The sequence below is a fragment of the Triplophysa rosa genome, unplaced genomic scaffold, assembly GCF_024868665.1.
Source record: "Triplophysa rosa unplaced genomic scaffold, Trosa_1v2 scaffold52_ERROPOS256272, whole genome shotgun sequence".
Lineage (NCBI taxonomy): Eukaryota > Metazoa > Chordata > Actinopteri > Cypriniformes > Nemacheilidae > Triplophysa > Triplophysa rosa.
This window is the reverse complement of record NW_026634540.1, coordinates 55,609-75,538: the sequence shown is the minus strand read 5'-3', so window position 1 is coordinate 75,538 and position 19,930 is coordinate 55,609. Positions and strand designations below refer to the sequence as shown.

At 37.3% G+C, this 19,930-nt stretch overlaps 3 protein-coding genes across 3 annotated transcripts; all 3 read right to left on the bottom strand.

Moving 5' to 3' along the window:
• Window positions 1-1,827: 1,827 nt before the first annotated feature.
• LOC130550998 (endonuclease domain-containing 1 protein-like) lies at window positions 1,828-3,254 on the bottom strand. Its single transcript, XM_057328535.1, has 2 exons — window positions 2,877-3,254; window positions 1,828-2,761 (listed from the first exon to the last, which is right to left on the bottom strand). Exons 1-2 carry the CDS (start codon window positions 3,198-3,200, stop codon window positions 2,225-2,227), a joined length of 861 nt encoding a protein of 286 aa, XP_057184518.1. The 5' UTR covers window positions 3,201-3,254; the 3' UTR covers window positions 1,828-2,224.
• Window positions 3,255-4,317: 1,063 nt separating this feature from the next.
• LOC130551001 (endonuclease domain-containing 1 protein-like) lies at window positions 4,318-5,666 on the bottom strand. The gene is made up of 2 exons (XM_057328537.1): window positions 5,293-5,666; window positions 4,318-4,983 (listed from the first exon to the last, which is right to left on the bottom strand). The coding sequence occupies exons 1-2, from the start codon at window positions 5,617-5,619 to the stop codon at window positions 4,447-4,449; spliced, it is 864 nt and encodes a 287-aa protein (XP_057184520.1). The 5' UTR covers window positions 5,620-5,666; the 3' UTR covers window positions 4,318-4,446.
• A 12,035-nt stretch (window positions 5,667-17,701) lies between these two features.
• On the bottom strand, window positions 17,702-19,460 carry LOC130550997 (endonuclease domain-containing 1 protein-like). Its single transcript, XM_057328534.1, has 2 exons — window positions 19,071-19,460; window positions 17,702-18,858 (listed from the first exon to the last, which is right to left on the bottom strand). The coding sequence occupies exons 1-2, from the start codon at window positions 19,392-19,394 to the stop codon at window positions 18,145-18,147; spliced, it is 1,038 nt and encodes a 345-aa protein (XP_057184517.1). The 5' UTR covers window positions 19,395-19,460; the 3' UTR covers window positions 17,702-18,144.
• Window positions 19,461-19,930: the final 470 nt, after the last annotated feature.

Here is a 19,930-nt window from a genome sequence, read left to right as displayed (position 1 = left end):
TATTGATTTACTTTCATGAAAAAATAATTGAATAGGCTACTCAATCAGCAAAGTTTAGCACAACTAGTCAAGTGAAGTACACTTAGAAGACTTCATTATACTTTTATGGAGTATATCTCCATCAAAAGATTGAGGCAAAAATACTAACGCTCTTCTGTAAGTATAAGTTAAGTATACTTAAGAGTAATTTTAAGTACGTTTCTGAGAAGTACATAAAAATAGACTGAAAGAAAGATCAATTTTAGTAGTTTAAAATAAGTATACTAACAGCACATTTTTTTGTCAGGGTAGAGTTTAGAAAAGAGCCTTTATGTGAGCTTGAAAATCTTATCAGTAAACACATAGTCATCTCATCTTTTCAGCTCATCTCATGTTTAGAGAAATGATACATAGACACATGTATAACATCTTGAGCAGTTTGTCTCAGCTGTACGGGTCCAGCATCCCTGTTGTATTAATGGATGTATTTATTTGTGCTGGGGGGACTCGATCAAGCAGATCATGAGATCAGATCCCGCACACCCAGAGGACGTGTCATTCTCTCAACCTCTCATCAGTCTGTGGATTAACCCGCTAAAAGAGCCGCCTGTCAGCGTGTGTGTGTGTGTGTGTGTGTGTGTGTGTGTGTGTGTTGTGTATATGGAGCAGTTAAGCATGTTTGGGGTTATCCCTGATGGATGTTAGCGTGGTCTCAGGGTGTCACGGGAGGGGTCTGCGCGTGAGAGGACCGCTGAGGCCCCTGCTCAGAATGAACACTGTTTCATACCAGTGGAAAGAAAAGTTTATTGGTGTAACCGGTTAACTTGAGGCACCGGGTTCAAAGCAAGACTGGCGACACCAGTTGTATTTGAGTCTGCGTTGTGTGATGTTGTGGAATCAAATACTAGACGGCAGGCCGCGGCTCACAAGATGAATTTATTCTCTCCCCTGATAAACAGAACAAATAAGCAGCCCTTTAGGTGAAAATGCTCTTATTCTCGCTCTCTCCCTTGAGATTACACTACAGAAAAGGAAGAGGCGGAGACAGAACAGGAAGTTAAATCAGTTTCTGGTATTCCTACACTTAAAGGAGAAGCACTCCTTTTAATCAGTTATGCAGATAATACAAATGAACAATTTACGTGTGAATTCTTATAAAAATACATGTTTGTTTGTAAAGGTTAATTTATATACTTGTTACATTGGCATTTACACTGCATAAGTCCACTGGGGATGTAGACTGTAAAAGAACATTCAACATTTTGTGCAGTGGGCAGAATTTGAGAATCTGAGATAAGGTTTGACATTCAACCTCTTAATTTTAAAGTTATTAAATACTGTATTTATCCCCAAATGAAAATCATGAGTTATATTTTTGTAATGTAAGGAACATGATAAGATTTATGTACAAATTTATAAGTAGCCTAGATGAAAATATACAGTACATTAACCATTTCCAATTCCCCCCCAAAATCAAGCGTTATCCCCATTCAAAATAGTATCCTGACCGCCACATATATTTAAACCTAATTATTACGCAAAACATTTGACATAGGTGCTAAAGTTGTAACAGAACAACTCAAACAACAGATGCTAAGTAAAAAGCTTCTTTATTGCAGGCCACAGAGCGTAAACAGAAAGGTGAGTATTGATAGACAGTAATGTCAAACAGATGAAAATAGAAACGAGATGCTGTCCTTAAAGGGCTAGTTCACCCGAAAATGAAAATTCTGTCATCATTTACTCACCTCAGGTTGTTTCAAACCTGTATACGTTTCTGTTAAACACATCACACTACCACAGTAGAAAAAAATCTTGTATATTTTTTTGTTCTGTTGAACACAAAATTAGATATTTTGAAGAATTTAGGACTTTAGGACTAAGAATTAAGAGTTCTGGGGCACCTTTGACTACCATTCAATTTTACCTCTCAATGATGTCACAGAACTGGAAATTGCTCACATTCTTACAAATATCTTTCTCTGTGTTCATCAGAAGAAAGTCATGTACACAGGTATGAAATTAAAGTGAGTAAATGATGACATAATTTTCATTTTTGGGTGAACTGTCCCTTTAACCACTATTGCAGGTGATGGAGATCGTGGACGCAGGGCTGACTTAAGCAGATGTGCACATGCCTCGACTTCAGAGAGATGACTGGAGAGGGACCGGTGTAGGAGATGACTATTGGAGTGGATGCATTTCCAAGCATCTGATCTTCTCTGCTTGAAGATGTTTTTCAAATTTACTCACAGTTGTTATTAAACAGCATTGGCCTAACTCCATTCGGCATGTATTTTTGTAAGAAATCCTCTAAACTCTTTAGGTCCTTGATGGTCACTGTGTTATTGCTATCTTTTTTGTTTTCATCCCGATAAGTCTGAGAGATCATTGAATTTGTTGAACTGTTGTAGCAGCAAAACACCGTCCACATGAATGATGGAATGTTCACTCTTTTATTCCATGTAGCTTTACTAGGTATGGCTCCTGTCAGCACATAGGCAGCAATCTTGTTATTGTTATCAAGACAGTTATGGTGCATAAAATCCTTAAATGCATTTGCCAGAGTCAAAGTTCTTTCCCTGAACCCAACTATCTCGGGCACAGTGTTGGTCAGAGTAAATGTAGATTCTGCAGTTTCTAGATCAGCTATGTGCTTCATAGAAAACAAGGTACCGTGGGTACATTCATTTTTAGTACCTTTATCTTTTATCCAGTAGTCTTCATTTCTAGCCTGATAGAGAAACGGGTAATGCATTTCAGCATCTGAATGTTGTTCAAGCTGGAGACAAAATGAACGATTATAAAGCGATTCATGAACAGCCATAAATAGGCAATAAGGTTTATGCAATAAAAAAAACATGTTTCTCTTTAATACTTAAAACATAAAGACAAACCTGCAACTCAGTCATCCAAATTCGTGGAATTTCTGGTCTCACAGACTCATCTGTCCCGGTGTATTTGTAGGCAGAGAAGACAGGAATCCTGTTTGTTGTGTCATAAAGTGTAGCAAACCTGATCTTGTTCTTATATTTCTGACAGATTATTTTGTAACGATTATCCTGTGTGACTGAATTCTCCAGAATGCCAGGAAGAACTGGAGACTGCGCTTGAAAAAAGAAATCTCCACACTCAGTGATGTTGTCTTCAAGTTTGGAGACGATACCTGGAAAGTTCAGCGCCAGCAGCACACAGACGACACTCGCGACTAACAGACGCATTCTCACGTGTGTTCAATTCAATCACTAAACTGATGTGACTAAAGAAACCCAAATGTCTCGAGATGCTAAGAGCCTCTTTTTGGAATGATGTCCCTCCCTGCACTTGAGTACTTAGGCACCTCATTTTTTACACCGACACACACACACACACACACACACACACACGCACGCACGCACGCACGCACACACACACACACACACACACACACACACACACACATTCTTGTGAACTCTTCCAACTATCAAACAACTCTTAGGTGTTGCTTTTTTTTAAACACTTCTCTAGCAGCACAAGCTTGCGCTAAAACAGTATTTTCCATTTAGGGTGCAAAATGAACTCTTTGCACACATGCCAATGCTGTAGCAACACCATCTAAACATATACTATATTATTATGAGGTCAGTGTTTACTCGTATTTGTGGTTGGAGAGTGTTAAAGTTGGAGGTCAGCACTACGTGAAAGTAGAGACTTTAAAAACCGCAAGTGCACTTTTGCATTCTTGTGTCCTGCATTCTGTTCTCGGCTTGTGTTGCTTTGAAAACAAGTATTTATATATACAGTATATATACTGTATATGGATATGACAAAAAGTACATCATGTTTGAGAGAAGAAATATTTTGTAGGAATTGTGTGAATTTAAATGAAGAAGGAATATATAACTATAATTTTCATTTGTATATTTATGAAGAATATGGTTCATTGTGGATGTGAATTATAAAAGCGGCACATACAGTAGCTGACTATGGAAAATCATGCTTTTTAAACACTATTTGAAAAGTATGGTAAAAACCTTGTATGGTTCACATTTGCATGGAATTGGCCATTTTTGTCAAGAGTTTTAGGATAAGTTAAGGTACTGAAGCATGTGTGTGTGGCTGACACTTTATTTGTTTGAAAATTGTTCACTTACAAATATCATGAATGTTTGGCCTGTGGTGTTATCACTGGTCTTTTATATATAATACCATATAAACGTTATAATGGTATAATTATGTCACACTTTTATACCCAATGAGTGAGATGAGTCTGACATACCAAGATTTGCACAAACTTTATTGCAGAAAAGGCAGTTTACACAGTTCCATTCATTACTTGCTTTTTATTATTGATATACTTTTACAGCATATTATATATGGATACTAGATACTACTGTATATATGGGTAAACTTTGCCAAAATAGATATAGAGCTATAAAATGCTTAGACCGACAACGAACGGTCATTTCAAGTATTCTGAGTGCATCTTCATTTTGTGCAGCTGTTGTCAAATAGTTGTGTGATTTTCACCCATTTTGTACTCAGAAATTCCTGTAATTCTTGCAGGCTTCTTTCAGCAATTGTGATGTTGTCTGCTTTGTTTTCATCTTCATTTGGAGCCCAGTAAGCTTGAGAGATCCACGACTGACTGGAGTTGTTATAGCAGCAGAATGTCATCCACATGAATGATGGAATGTTCACTCTCTCATTTAGTTTATTGTTGCCAGGCACAGCTCCTGTCAACACATGGGCCAAAACTTTATTTTGATCCATTTCATCGACGCAGTATTTACCCATCAAATCTTTAGTCTCTATTTCCATGCGATTCCAGCTGCCGCTATTGAAGCTTTCCTTTTGTGGCACAGTGTTGGTCAATGTGAATGTAGATTGAGCGAAGACCTTATCAGGTGAATGACAGCTGGGAAACAAATGACCGCGACCCACATTCTGGTTATTATAGAAGTAGTCTTCATCTATGGCTTGATTTGCATATGGCACGCCCATCCCGTCATTGAAGAGTTCGAGCTAAAGAACAAAAATTCAAAAGAAAGATTAACAGCTAAGTGGGGACTAAATTAATTGCATAATTTTTGTTTATTCACCTACAGTACATGTCAATTCAAACCTGTAACCCATACAAAGGATTTTTTATATTCAAGTAAACGCAACAACTCACTTTTGTTTCATAAGCAAAAACACACACATAAATAAATAAAGAAAGAAATGAAAATGACCGTATCTTAAGAATTAAGTGTAAAATTACCAGAGTTGACATGACACAGTTAAAACACTTCTCTAAATCATACAGGAAAAGATTAAATAACAAAAGATCACCTGAAGCTCAATCATCCATCCATCTCGTAGTCTTGAGATTTGTGCAGCCGCAGTGAATTTGTAGGCTGAGAAAACTGGAACCTTGTTTGTTGTGTCGAAGAGTGTCGCAAATCTGTAACTGTTCTCATATTTTTGACAGATCGTTTTGTATCGATTATCCTGGGAAAGTGAATTCTCCAGAACGCCAGGAATCACTGGAGACTTTCCTTCAAAGAAAAACTCGCTACACTCACTGAAGTCTACAACTTCAGAGATGACGGCTGGAAAAGCCAGCAGAAGCAGCACAGAGCCACTGATTAACATCATCTTCACCGTGATCTGAACCATTAAGCAGAAATACAGCAACAATTCATCTCTTTCAATTCTTAAACACTTCAGCGGCAGATACACGCATGTTTAACTCCACCTACCCACACGTCCATAACCTGTGACCTCGCACGACTCTCACTGAGTGACACCACAGAATTAGTGTTAATGACTCATTTTTGGGGTGACAGAATTAAAGTGTTACTCACATTGAAGCCTCGTCATGTTTTTTTGTCACATTAATTCTGTGGAATTTGGCCCACGGTTGTTCTTTGAACATAGTGATATGACTGGACTGATGTGACTCAAACCTTGTAAATATATATTTACTGTTGTTCCAGAATTTTTAGTGCAAGCATCTTGAATTCATAAAACACAAACCTCTTTAAAAGCAGACACTGAATGCAAATAATTTGTGGGAAAAAACAGTATTACACAAGTTTTTTGTAACAGTAAAATCATTTTAGGCTATCTTGTGTTTTTAGATTAAAAATTGTGATGTTTGTAGTGGTATTTGCAAGTCAATGTACACAGCAAGGACAATTATTGTCTTTTTATTTTTTTCACTAGTTTTTCTTTTTATAGCCATTTTGCACTTTGGTCAAATAGAATTGTGAGTTGACCCAATGCTACAGGCATTCTGCCTTCAGTGGTCTTGATCCCACAGTCTGTTTACTGATTCTTTTTTCACATCAGTCTATTATTGTGGTAATAATTGATATTGTGGTATTGCTGTGGTAATAATTGATCTCAAACAGCTGTGATCAGTCAGTCAAGGGCTGGCGTTGTGACACTGCCTTCACACATTTGCTGTTAGTGGTGGTAAAGCATGACTTAAAATATAAATTACAAGCATAAAAATATGAATGCAATTTTGTGAGGTAAAATATTTAATATATTTAAATACGTTTAACACATTTTTATATCATTTAATTCTTATACCTTTAAATACTCTAAATGACAAATGTTTTCCATTTTCCTCTAGCGCGTCCTAGTGTTCATTTTTAATATGATTATCAGAACATGTGTGAATTAAACTAGGTTTTTATTATTTCTGTTTTATTTATGTATCCGTATGGTTTGAAAAATTTAAATCATAATACAGATTTTACTAGGAAGCCGTTAAAATAGTATTTGGCCAAAATTAAGAATGTGGTTTTAATATGGTAAATCGAAAGGCTGCCATCTGTAACATTATGTTCATTGGGCTGTTCTTTTAACTTCTATTTAAGGAGCATTTACACATTCAAATGGAAAGTTCTTCCAAATCAAAACTAATTCCAAATCTACTACAGTCCTATCCCGAGCTAAATCCGATCCTTTTTGTCCTTGGAAGATTTAGGAGCAAACAAACGTGTTAAACGGTGCAAATCATATGACTGCAGAGAATGGTCTGCTTTTCAGCTTTTTTAGGAATACCATCATGTTGCCAACGTCTTCCCACTAATTTTTTTTGCGGAGAAAAACTTATAATAGCCTACTATACTACTAAATATAAGGACGTTTGCTTCAAACCCTTTAATTGTGTTCTTCCCCTCCAATAGGTGGCGGTGTGACACTGCCGCAGGATGTCATTACGCTGGTCTCCCTCTCGGTTTGCAACAGGTTTTTGTAGTTCACATTGGGGCGGTGAGTCTACATTTTTGAGTACAAATCTACATGGTCTCAAGTTTTTTGCTACTGGTTTGTACTCCGTTAAATACTTTCTAAAATATGTGTACTGGCCTCGGGTATTGTCTTTCTGTGCTGCATTAAAGGCATAGGTGAACTGCAACAGTTGTGACGTATAACTTACTGACGGTGCAAAGATAAACTTAATTTCCCGAACAACCCATGCGCGTTGCATAGGCTATTTATGCATTTATTAGGCCCCATACTTGTGTTTAATTGGTTAACTTAATTAAAAAATAAATGAAAAGGACATGTTTTATACACCATACAAAAGAGTTAAACATAGGGAGGGGGGCATATGTTTTTTCGAGTACAAATGAAATTCAAATTAATTTAGAACAAAATGTATAAAACTATAAAGACTTAAATAACAATCATCATCATAAAAAGGTGCCGAGTTGCATATTAATGGATAAATCGGGTGGGTTTATTTCATTTGGAAGCTTTTTACATGCCTGTAGTGTAGGGACAGGACAAAAATAAACAAAAGACAAGCACAGTCCTTTCCAGATGAATTATTTTCATTCACAATAATATCTGACAGAGAAGCAGCTGAATGTGTATAATGTCAAATTTAAAACGGTGTTGTCCGAAAGTCTAAACCCACTACTCTCTAAATAATTCTACTTTACATTTTAATCTACATTTGAAATCTTATTTTCATTGCAAATTATGTTAACATGACAAACAAATTAACCTGACTGAAAATTGTTAATGATTTAATAAAGCGATGCATTTAAAAGGGAAAGTTCACAAAAAGGATAGAAGACTATCTTAAAAACACAAATGTTTCAATGATTATTTTTTGTTTTAATGTTTTTAAAACAAATAAAAACACAAGGCTGTTTTGTTCGTATGATTGGGCAACTGGCAAACTGTTTTCTTTAAAGTCTGTGGTTAAATGTAATACCAGAGATACTCTTATTATAGGGAGATGGGAGGGTCTGTAATAAGCTACTTTCAATTGGAGAACCCGTAACATTAAAAGAACTAGCATCTGGCATTAGCCCTTACGCTTTTTTGTCTAAATGTCGCAGGCTTGCCTTCTTGTGGGTTTTGACTAGAGGGGGTGCAGCTACCTCCACTGGGCATGCGCCACTTTTTGCACCACTTCCGGCCGTAGCTGTGTCCCTTCTAGCAACAACCCTTCTAGTTGCTTTGGTAATACCTCTCTTTGTCCCTGCAAACTACATGTAGCACCCCGAACCACCAGGGGGCGCCAATGCTCTGAAATATGACACAGGTAGCGCAAGCATATCACAATATAATATCATTTAAAATATCAAAAATATTTCTAACATGCACATTTAATTGCAGATTTAATTTGGCAGTCATATTTTGTAAATTTGTTTTTATACTATAAATTATTTATTTCCTGTTTGGCATTTACGGTTCGTCCTCCCGGATCGGAAAAGGAGCAGCAGCGAAAAGAAGGTATAGTCGATATATTTGCAACAAAATTCTTCCTTAGTCTTGACAGAGCAAGCAATTGGTTATTATTTAAAAAGCAGATCTCCAGGTTCAATATTAGTGTGTCTTTTGAGTAGGCCTGCACATAAATCATCAAAACTTTCTTGTGTTTTAATGTTGTGTGACTCCAGTGCTTTAAAACAATGCCATTTTTGTATTATAGTAAGTTTGCTTTCTTGTGTAAACCTGATTCAAATACATCATGCTTTAGTTTTAAAGGCGGGATAACATGATATAGAGTATGTCTCTATATGTAATCAATAGTATTCTGAAAGATTTATTGCGAGCAAGATTTCAATAGCCAATGACAGCTGGGGGGACTTGCTGGTTTAGTTAATCACATTGTCTAACTTTCAATTCAATTCAATTTTATTTATATAGCGCTTTTCACAATGTGCATTGTTCCAAAGCAGCTTTACAGGAGAAAATAAGAAAAACCCCAAAAAAGTAAATCACAGAACAGTGCATGGTGTTTATAGAACAAGCAAGATCATTCAAGCAAATAATATCGAATAAATGCATTCTCCCGGCGAGCAAGCCAACACGGCCCTGTGGCGAGGAACCCAAATTCCAATGATAATTGGAGAAAAAACCTCGGGAGAATCCAGTCTCAGCCGAGCGGGCCAGGTCCCCTCTGACGTGTCACAGTAACTTCTAACCAAAGTCACTGAGTGCAGCTGAGTAAATGTTTATGAAAAATAGGGAGAGCTTATGACTTGTGATTTAGGAAATTTCATTTGTTGAAACTGTTTAGGTCTAATTTTGTCTTATTTTGTGATCGATATCAGACAGAGGAATCTCCCGGGTGCACCGACTCAGCCAGTTAAGAGATAAGCCTTAGATGGTATATGTACTGTATATACAATCCCTAAAGCACAGGTTTTATCAGCTGGCAATGTTCAATGCACATTTGTGATCCATGTGAAAATAGCTATAAAGTCTACAGGTACAAGGTTTCTACATAAACCCTCTCTGCTAAAAAAATATTATTACATCAATTTTAGGGGTTACCATTAAAATACCATTGTGTACAAATTTTTTCTATTTCAAATGTTTAAATGTCTTGGGCATTAATGAGTGTTCTATTCATTCCGATCTGCATCTATTGTGATTCGTGCAGAGTTCTATAATTTTTTCAGCAGGGCAATGAACCAGTGGTGTAGTCTACGTGATACGCAGGTATTCGCCGTATACCCAGTAGAAAAGTTCAAGGATTTCCGTATACTAACTTAAAAAAATGCAAGGATATGTAACAACATTGTTTTGTGTCAGAAAAGTGCGACGCGCTGACATTTGTACCATTGGTGAAACCGGGGTCACAATCGTGTTTCTCTGTCGCCGGTGTATATTCTTTCTGCTGATAACTCACCCCCACTTTTAAAACCACTGCGTATTCTTTAATAAAATCAACATATTTGTAATCATTAACGTAACTCTGGGATTGTTGCCATAATAACTATCCAACTTCACAAACGTTAGTTGGCGTGGTGAATCATTATGAGGAAGAAAGGGAGAGATAACTTATTCTACAGTATATAATCGTTTTAGATGATAAGAAATGAGAACTCCTGATTGAGTGTTTGCGGGTTATTTGTTACAGTTTCTATTGGCAGAATAAAATAGTTACACTTCAATAAAAAAAATGTGAAGTAACACTTTACCTTATTTTATCTGCTTTTTGATCATTACAAACAATAATGAAAATGAATATCTTAGAATAGAAGATATGCTGTCTCTTGCATCACATAAATTATCAATAGTTAAGTATGTGGTCTTGTAGTCATGATTTTTTTCTGTCTCTGTCTTGACTGTCTCAATTGGACTCGGTCTTGATTTGGACTCGAACCTCTTTGGACTTGGACTTGACTTGGACTCGAACCTCTTTAGACTCGGTCTTGACTTGGTCTCGACTAGTCCTGATCTTGGACTTGTTTTGGACTCGACAACGGTGGACTAGCCTACAGCCCTAGTGTGTGGTTTCACAGTTGTTGCTTTGTAATTGCTTGAACGCAGGAAATAAGATTTAGAACTACCGAATGATAAACGAATGTTGTAATATGGATGTTGTGACGAAGAGACATTGGATTATTTGGGAAAAAAACAAATATTCCTATTTTATACCACGGGGCTGTTGAATGCTTCATTCTGATTGGCTGACGAACGTTCGACGGGTGTGCATTATTTTTCAGTTAAACGCACACCTATGAAGGTGTTCCAGGTCTGCTGACCGCATTACAGTTCCATATCACTTCGCCAAGTTTAGCCTACTGTCCGCCAGTGAATATGTATTTAACAACAGACAAAGTGACAGGCAAATTCCATTGTCTGAGAATAAATAACTTAATATTTATGGACAGCATGAACATTTGAACAACAATGGCGAGAGCACTGTACAGGACTGTTCAGATGAAAAACTAAAGCATGTATCAAAGGTAACGGCAAACTACATGACACAATCAGCGGGTTAAAGATAAAACACGAAGCACAAAAATAACAACAACATGTTAAATTCGTCTGTGGAATGGGTAAACGGGACTTAAAACACACAGCAGGAAGCTTTCTATGCCGCTGAGAGAACCGCAGCTGGCGCAGAAACCTCCGTGTCACTTTTTTCTCTTAATACTTTTCTTATACGACAGGGGTGTTAAATACGACGAAAACAAATCAAATATAGATACTTGTCTTTTCACTCTCAGTGAAGCAAACGCGTGTGCACGTGCACTGTCTGTCTTCCTCTCGCTCTCGGAAAACTGCATATGCAGACTCAAGCAACGCCTTCAGATGAGATGCGTAAGAAATTAGTCCTACCAGCAAGAGCATTCCGGGACAAATACCATACAAATGTCTTGAGATAAAACATCGTAACAACGTCTTGTGGTGTTGTGACCGTGGTATAAGCGGAATAATTGACTCCGGTCCGTTCAATTATCGAAAGTTAATGCACACCCGAGGTGTAACGGCCACTCCGCTTCGCGTCGTGGCCGCATTACCACCTCGGGGTGTGCATTAACTTTCGATAATTGAACGGCCCGTCGTCAATTATTCCTTACATATAGTACAGAACTTAAAACATTTAAACAAATTTAGGTAAACTTAAAATTATGTGGCCCTACTTTATCCATGTATGTAACATTAATTTACATTCATTTATTTACTATTTTATACCTTCTTCCAAAAGCCATTTCTGACATTTTCAATTTCCCTGTTTTACCAGTGTTTTAGAAACAACTGAAACTGGTTTAATTTAGGACGGTTAACTTCTCTTTTACAAACGAAGAGTTCGTGTTTCTTAAGAAATAAATCATTTAGAGAAGTACATTTCAAGAATATAAATGCAGAATCATCACATTCTGTAGACTAAAAACAACATGATATAATCTGCAACCTGTTGTCCTGTTTCTAACAATTTAATACTGTCTCTTACACATGTCAGAAAGATGTCTGAACACATTGGAAAACAATTTTTTTTGTTATTTAGAGTTTATGTGCACACCAGCAAGTTTGTGATGACAATATAGAACATCAATTTACTGTTGCTTGCATTGGAGAGAATATTGGGGGTCTTATGCAGATTTTCATAATAGAGCTCTCTATACGGTTATATTTGAACATCTCCATGTCCCAGCATACACAACATATAGGGTGAGATGGGAAAGAGATCTCCTTAAGAACACTGTTCATTTACTGGCAAATTGTAGCACGAGTTTCACATGTAGAGGATCACTTTGCATCCCTCAGCAAACTGTCATGGAAATCCAGTGAAAAGTAACGGTATGTTACCAAGGAATGCAGACGAGACTAGATCCACAGACAAAACACTTTTAATGTCTAGCGATTCTGTAACAGACGAAGAAACATAACATAATTCGGCCACTTCGTCTCGGCCCTGCCTCCCCAAAATTTACTTGGGGTAAGTCCAGGGATGTGGTGGCAGCCCAGGCTCAAGGCAGCGCCAAAGCCATGACGGCCACCACTGTGTAGGCCGGCTCGGAGACCTCCGGAATATGGGATTGGACCGGCTCGACGCCGTCTGGAGGGCCGGGCGGGACCGGCTCGGGGAACTCTGGAGCAAAGTCCAGTAATAGCTGGTCCACTAGGCAGAACCCAGGGGCGTAGAGTCCTGGGAGCTCGCAAACAGAGAGGAGTCGTGCAGCTCGGGAGCAGAGAAGTCTATAAGGTCGGGGGCATTTGGACCCTTTTGGCCTTCCATATTGCCACCGTGCCGTTTCCTACGGCAACGGGGCTTGGTGGATTGCTGGGTGGTGGAGGAGTGCGTCGTGGTCTTGGGGTGAGTCGGAGCGAGCCACCCGCTAAAGAGCGGTACTGGACGACCATCGCTCAAGTCACCATCAGCCTCCCCGACGCAGAATTCAGAGCCAACCGCTTGGAGGACTTGATTTACGAAGTCCTCCAACGGATACTCTTCCGCGTCGGGAAGCATAATGCAGACGAGCAGATCGTAGTACAGACCGGTCAAAAACACGCGGTTCAGCACAGGATCGCTCCAACTCACCCGATAGCACAGACTGACGAACTCCTCCACGTAGCTCTCGAGAGGCCGACCCTCCTGTCTCATGTGCAGCAGAATGGTCTCTGGAGAGAAGTGGATACTATCCATCTGTGAAGGTCTTGTCTTCTGTAACGGTATGTTACCAAGGAGTGCAGACGAGAGTAGATCCACAGGCAAACCACTTTTAATGTGTAGCGATTGCGTAACACAGACGAAGAAACATAACATAAGGCATTACGTTTAAGACAAGACGTCGAATGGGAGAACAGAATGTGAATATAAGTGTATACAAGTCCATGATGAGGCAGATGACGGGCAGGTGTGGTGATTACAGATGAGACACAGGTGCGGGAGCGTGACGGATAGTGGGAAGTGAAGTCCGTGGGGAAAACACGGGGAGAAGCAGAAGGGAACCGTGACAGAAAACAATCAACAATTTCAATGAAACTGTATGAAAAATACGAACCTCCCAGTTTCAAAATGAACATTATTCTTATTTAAAAATGATAAAAATAACAAGGAAAGACACTTTTAAAATGACTAGTAAATTTATATGTAAATTTGTTTTTCTGCTCATGATGGAAGCATTCAATTATGTATGTTGTGTGTTTGTTGTTTGTACAGTAGATTATTACTTTAAAATATTTAAATGTTCCACTCGTGAGTTCTCCTAAGATGACTATCCTGAATCAGCATACAGGACCATTTCTCTGTTCCATGGCCTTCTATGTGCCATACCCAGTAGTATCTGAATGTAAAAACAAATGACCTGATAATACATCTTCTAGATGGGATATTGGCCCATGGGATAAGATGACTGCCCAACTTTATTTTCTCCCAACTTTATTTTTCATCACAAATAGGGCCAAAACTTAAAAATTTACAATACAATTTTTTTTATTGTAAATTACATTTACATACAGTTAAACATACAAAGTTAAAATATTGTCACATTTCCCAATAAAAACATTTTAGCAATCAATTTTAGTCTCTCCACCCACTCACTGTTTCACTCCATTGTTTTGACAGGTGTAACATTCAATATTTTCAATGGTAATAAGTCAATTTGATTTATTCAATGCTCATGGAAAAATAAGAATACTGTTTGCAGATGAAATGATGCTGTTGTTAAACTACAGAATGTGATGATGTTGCATTTTAATATTCTTAAATTGCACTTCTCTTTTACAGATAAGAAGTTTGTGATTCGTAAGAAATCTAAAAATGTTTTAGAGAAGTTAACCATCCTTAAACCCATTTCAACTGTTTGTTTAAAAAAATTGGTTAAAGAGGGAAATGGAAAATGTCTGAAACAGATATTAGGAGGAGGAATAAAACGGTAAATAAGAATGTTAAATGGCATGCGTATCAAATGTAGCTGTGTGTTTGGTATAACTATTCACTATAACAATTTTTCATACTTTGGAAAAAATAACTAGTAGAATTGACTTAAAATTTTTTTGCAAATTGTAACAAGGATCTTATTAAGTAAAATTTGCTGCTATAATTCAAGTTTAATTTAATAACCAGAATAAAGTAAATTATACTTATTAAATACTATTTATTATTTATTTATTATTTATTATTCTACTTATTAAAATATTTGTTAAAATATCAAGTAAAATTTACGTAAAGTAAACAAAAAAATTATGCTGAACAATTTGGTGTGTCTAACTCAAACTTCACAGATCACTTACTTTCATATTGAAATATACTATTTTTTTACAACATTGATGGTCAAGTAAGAAGAGACTGGTGGTCTCTGTACTGTCATTAGCACACTTGCTGCTCAATAAGTGAAAAAACACACTTCATGACTAATATTGTACCTCCCTCAGCCTAGGCACAAGCACCGCTCTTCTGAACAACAGTAACAACTTAAAAACCCAAACTTCAAAATAATGCCAAAGCTCTCATTAATCTCAAAGATAAATCAACAAAAAACACGAACAAGTCTTTCTTTTTACTGAAAAACACTTAAAATGACAATTAATCTTGAAAATGAATCTCCTAAGGCCCAATTCACATTTCGGGTCTTTTCCGCGCACCGCAGGTCATGTGACAAGAACCAACCAGCCAATAAAGACAAGCTCAATGAAGATGGAGACACAAATGATCACAGCATAACTAAATCTAGAAGCAGAGTTATTGCAAGGTATTTTCAGTGCATATAATCCATATATCCTTTGTTTATACCTTGTGGTCTCAACGGCTATCGTGGCCCATGGTTGCTTAGCGACGACAGACGCCAGGAGAGCGTAAAGTCCAGGCCCCGGTTGCATAAAGCACCTTAAGTTTTTCCCTTAAGTATGACACTTAAGGGGTGATTTTCCTTTACCATAGACAATAGGAGAATAACTTAAGTAAAACTTAAGGTATATTTAAGGACACACTTAAGGGAAAATTACACTTAAGGTGCTTTATGCAACCGGGCCCATGTGCTTTGGAAAAAAAGGAGAACTCAGTGCGGCTCGCGTTTTCCGCGCGGTTTTAGACGCGAAATGTGAATCACCCCTAATGCAGTCAGATACAAAGCATACTGGGAACTACAGATCAAATGCCAAAGATATATCTACTAAAATTATTTATGTTGTCTCAACACAAAATAAATAATTAAACTTAATTTGACCAATTTAAATGGGTTTAACATAATAAAATTGAGTTGGATTTACTTAATAATTTGTTCAATTAAAATCACTCAAACAAAATAATTAAAATCTAAACAGCCAAAATTAGTAGATTTAATTACCAAGATTTTTACGTTATTTGAACTATTTTTTTGTTAAAAACAGGAATATCATTATATTAAGGATATTTTAATCATTTCTTGTCATAAAATCGTCTAAGGCACATCATATTTTTTTCAGTGAGGCTCGCCAGACATTAAACCAGCTCGTCCTGCACCTGGGCAGCACCGACATTTGGGCCATCGGTGCACCCGGGAGATATGAAACAAAATGAGATCATGAAAGGCAAGCGTTTAAACTACACTATTTCAGTGTTTTCGTAAACCTGCCCCTGAAATTACTGCCGCTTCGCGTCCCCCTCCGTCGCGATTGTCCCGGGGTCGCAATCGTGTTTCCCTGTCGCTGGTGTACATACTTTCTGCTGATAACTCACCCCCACTTTTAAAACCACTGCGTATTCTTTAATAAAATCAACACATTTGTAATCATTAACGTAACTCTGGGATTGTTGGCATATTAACTAGCCAACTTCACAAATGTTAGTTGGCGTGGTGAATCAATAAATGAGGAAGAAAGGGAGAGATAACTTATTCTACAGTATATAATTGTTTTAGATGATAAGAAATGAGAATTCCTGACCAGCGAAAGTCGGAGACACTGCCACCAATCTATTAAAACTGCACAAATGTTAATTGTTAATTATTATAGTTAACTATTAAATGTCTGAAACGGATATAGGAGGAATAAAACGGTAAATAAGAATGTTAAATGGCATGCGTATCGTGTTTGGTATAACTATTCACTATAATAATTTGTCATATAGGCTCGCCAGACATTAACAGCTCGTCCTGCACCTGTGCATTGATATATTCAGTTTCGGCATCTGCTAAAACTTCTCAGAAGAATTAGACTTGTGCAAGTTCCTGGGCATATCCAAAAATCAGAATACCAGTGATTTGGGTGGGATTCGTGGGAAGACACCTAGATCATGCTATCAATGCCCTATAGCAACCAACCTTATAATCCTGTCAGTGCCCTATAGAGATCAGCGGTCTTTAGCGTTTTCGGATCAAGAATTCCCAAGGCAATAGAGACATGGCAACATTTGCACTATAAATGTTGTTGTACATGCCTCATTGTCTTTTACTTTTCATTGTTAAAAAACAATTATATACATCCAGAATGTGTTGCAAATTAAAATAAATTACTTTAGTAGTGTATTGTATAAATGGGTTTGCAGAGTCATGTTAAATTCTAATTGCATTTTTCTATGGTATATTATTTATGTAAATAAAACTTAGCAATTACTTAAAAAACTTAAAATAACAGAAATTGTTTAAATGTGACCCTGGACAGCAAAACCAGTCTTAAGGATCAATGTTTCGAATTTGAGATTTTTACATCATCTGGAAGCTGAATAAATAAGCTTTCAATTGATATATTTGTTTGTTAGGATATTTGTTAAGATAGGACAATATTTGACCGAGATACAGCTATTTGAAAATCTGGAATCTGAGGGTGCAAAACTGCAAAAAATCTAAACCTTGAGAAAATCGCCTTTAATGTTGTCCAAATGAAGTCCTTAGCATAGCATATTACTAGTTTTGATGGTACAAAATGTACAAAATATCTGCCTAAATTCAGTATACAAAATTACGAAACAAATAAACATGCTTTTTAGTCAGTACTTTTTACTTTTAATGCTTGTAAGTACATTAAAAATCAAGTATTTTTTTTTATGTTCAAGCAAAGTTAAATCTGTACTTTTATTCAGTTGCTTGATTCATAATTTATCTTCCATTGATAACAAAACACACTCGTCAGTAAGATGATTATGATATGCCATTATTTGCATTTGCAAGCTTTATTAAAGATGACAGTTTTTCTTTTTTCTTTGCATTTGATGATACACATTTGCTTTTAATACAGATTTTCTTGAAAAGCTACATGATTGTCATGATCAAAAAGTGGTTTTTTATATATTATTCTGAATTCTCAGGCATCTATGTTATTGGCATTGCTATGATGAAGAAGACTAATAGATTTGCAAGGGTTTACTCAGAATATATGACAGATAGACACGATATCAAAATAACCAGCCATGCAAAAGTAAAATGCAGCATATACAGCAATGCAGCAGTAATATTTTAATATTGCAATCATATGTAAGGAACCATGCATGTATGCTGCAGAATGCTTGCTTAATGTTTAATCTGAAAAAAATCCCAAACGGAGTTGGCTATCATGATCAATTAGTCTTCTACATTGCATTCTGGGGGAAGGATGCATTTTGTGGCATTCTAAGACCAGGGATGGCCTTCGTCGTGCCGCTCTGATGCATTTGCTCATGGAACGCAGCCATTGGTTTCGGAGGTTCCTGCATCTGAACTGAGATGCAACAACATCACAGTTGTTTTTGAACAGCTCAACATTTACCCCTAGTTCTTTGGTCAGGAAACTTTGTAAGATCTCTAGGCTCTTGAGTGTGATGGTCACGTTTTTAGCCTTGTTTTCTGCCTTAAAGGTTTTAGAGACCCATGATGTTTCTGTTCTGTTATAGCAGCAAAAGGCTGTCCACACATTTGATGGAATGTTTACTCTATTGTTCAGCTTACTAGCCTTACTCGGTACGGCTCCTGTCAGCACGTATGCAACAATGTTGTTGTTGTTATCACGACAGTACCTGTCCATGACTTCCTTGGTTGTTTTTTCCACAACATTCCAAATTTCTTCCCTGAAGCCGCTTCTCTCCGGCACACTGTTGGTCAGTGTGAATGTAGAATTAGCAGTTTCTGTATCAGCTGTGTGATTTATAGGAAATAAGGTACCGTGGGTACAGTTACATGTATCTTTTATCCAGTAGTCTTGATTTCTAGCCTGCTTGGAAAACGGCACTTGCATTTCAGCATCTGAAGGTTCGAGCTATAAGAAAGAAGACAGCCAAGATAATAAGAAGACAAAGTTTACAAAACAAGACACAATGGAAAACAACCCTTCTAAAGGTTTTTTAATAGTAGAAGAGTTTCGGCATATTGATTACCATTTTCAAAACCATGATATAACTATGTTTTTTGTAGTAAAACCCTGGTTTATTTTTGTAAGGGACTTTTCTCTAAAATACAAACAAATCAAACCTGTGACTCAGTCCTCCAAATTCGTGGAATTTCTGGTCTTGTGAAGTTGTTTGTCCCAGTATATTTGTAAGCAGAGAAGACAGGAATCCTGTTTGTTGTGTCGTAAATTGTCGCAAACCTGATCTTGTTCTTATATTTCTGACAGATTATTTTGTAACGATTATCCTGTGTGACTGAATCCTCCAGAATGCCAGGAATAACTGGAGACTTATCTTCAAAAAAGAAATCACCACATGCAGTGATGTTGTCTTCAAGTTTGGAGACGATACCTGGAAAGCTCAGCGCCAGCAGCACACAGACGACACTCGCGACTAACAGACGCATTCTCACGTGTGACAAACAAAGTCACTAACTAAAATGACTATAGGAGAAACACAAATGTCTCGCAAGGCTTACAGTCTCTTTTAGGACTGATGTTCCTCCTCTACGCACTTAAGTAGTTTAGCCACACGCACGCACGCACGCACGCACGCACACACACACACACACACACACACACACAGTGAAACAAATAAATATGGAAAAATTGTATACATAATATGCATACTGTGCCCTATTTTTATGGATATTTTTACAGTGTATATTTGTACTGTGAGTTAAAAATGAATTTGGTTTCACCTGCTGACGAAACAGCACCACCATCAAGTACATACTATATAGCACACATCTTACCGCATTATTTAACAATCTCAGACTCAGCAAAGAGTGACTTGGAGTCCAATGCACAATTAAAAGCATCCTGGTGAGCTTGAGCAGCTAAATTCCTAATCTCCAACAAACCCCCAACGCTACAAGATATGTTTGATATGTGGAGTTTGAGTAAGGTTTTCAAAATCACTTCGGACAGTCACTCAGCACAC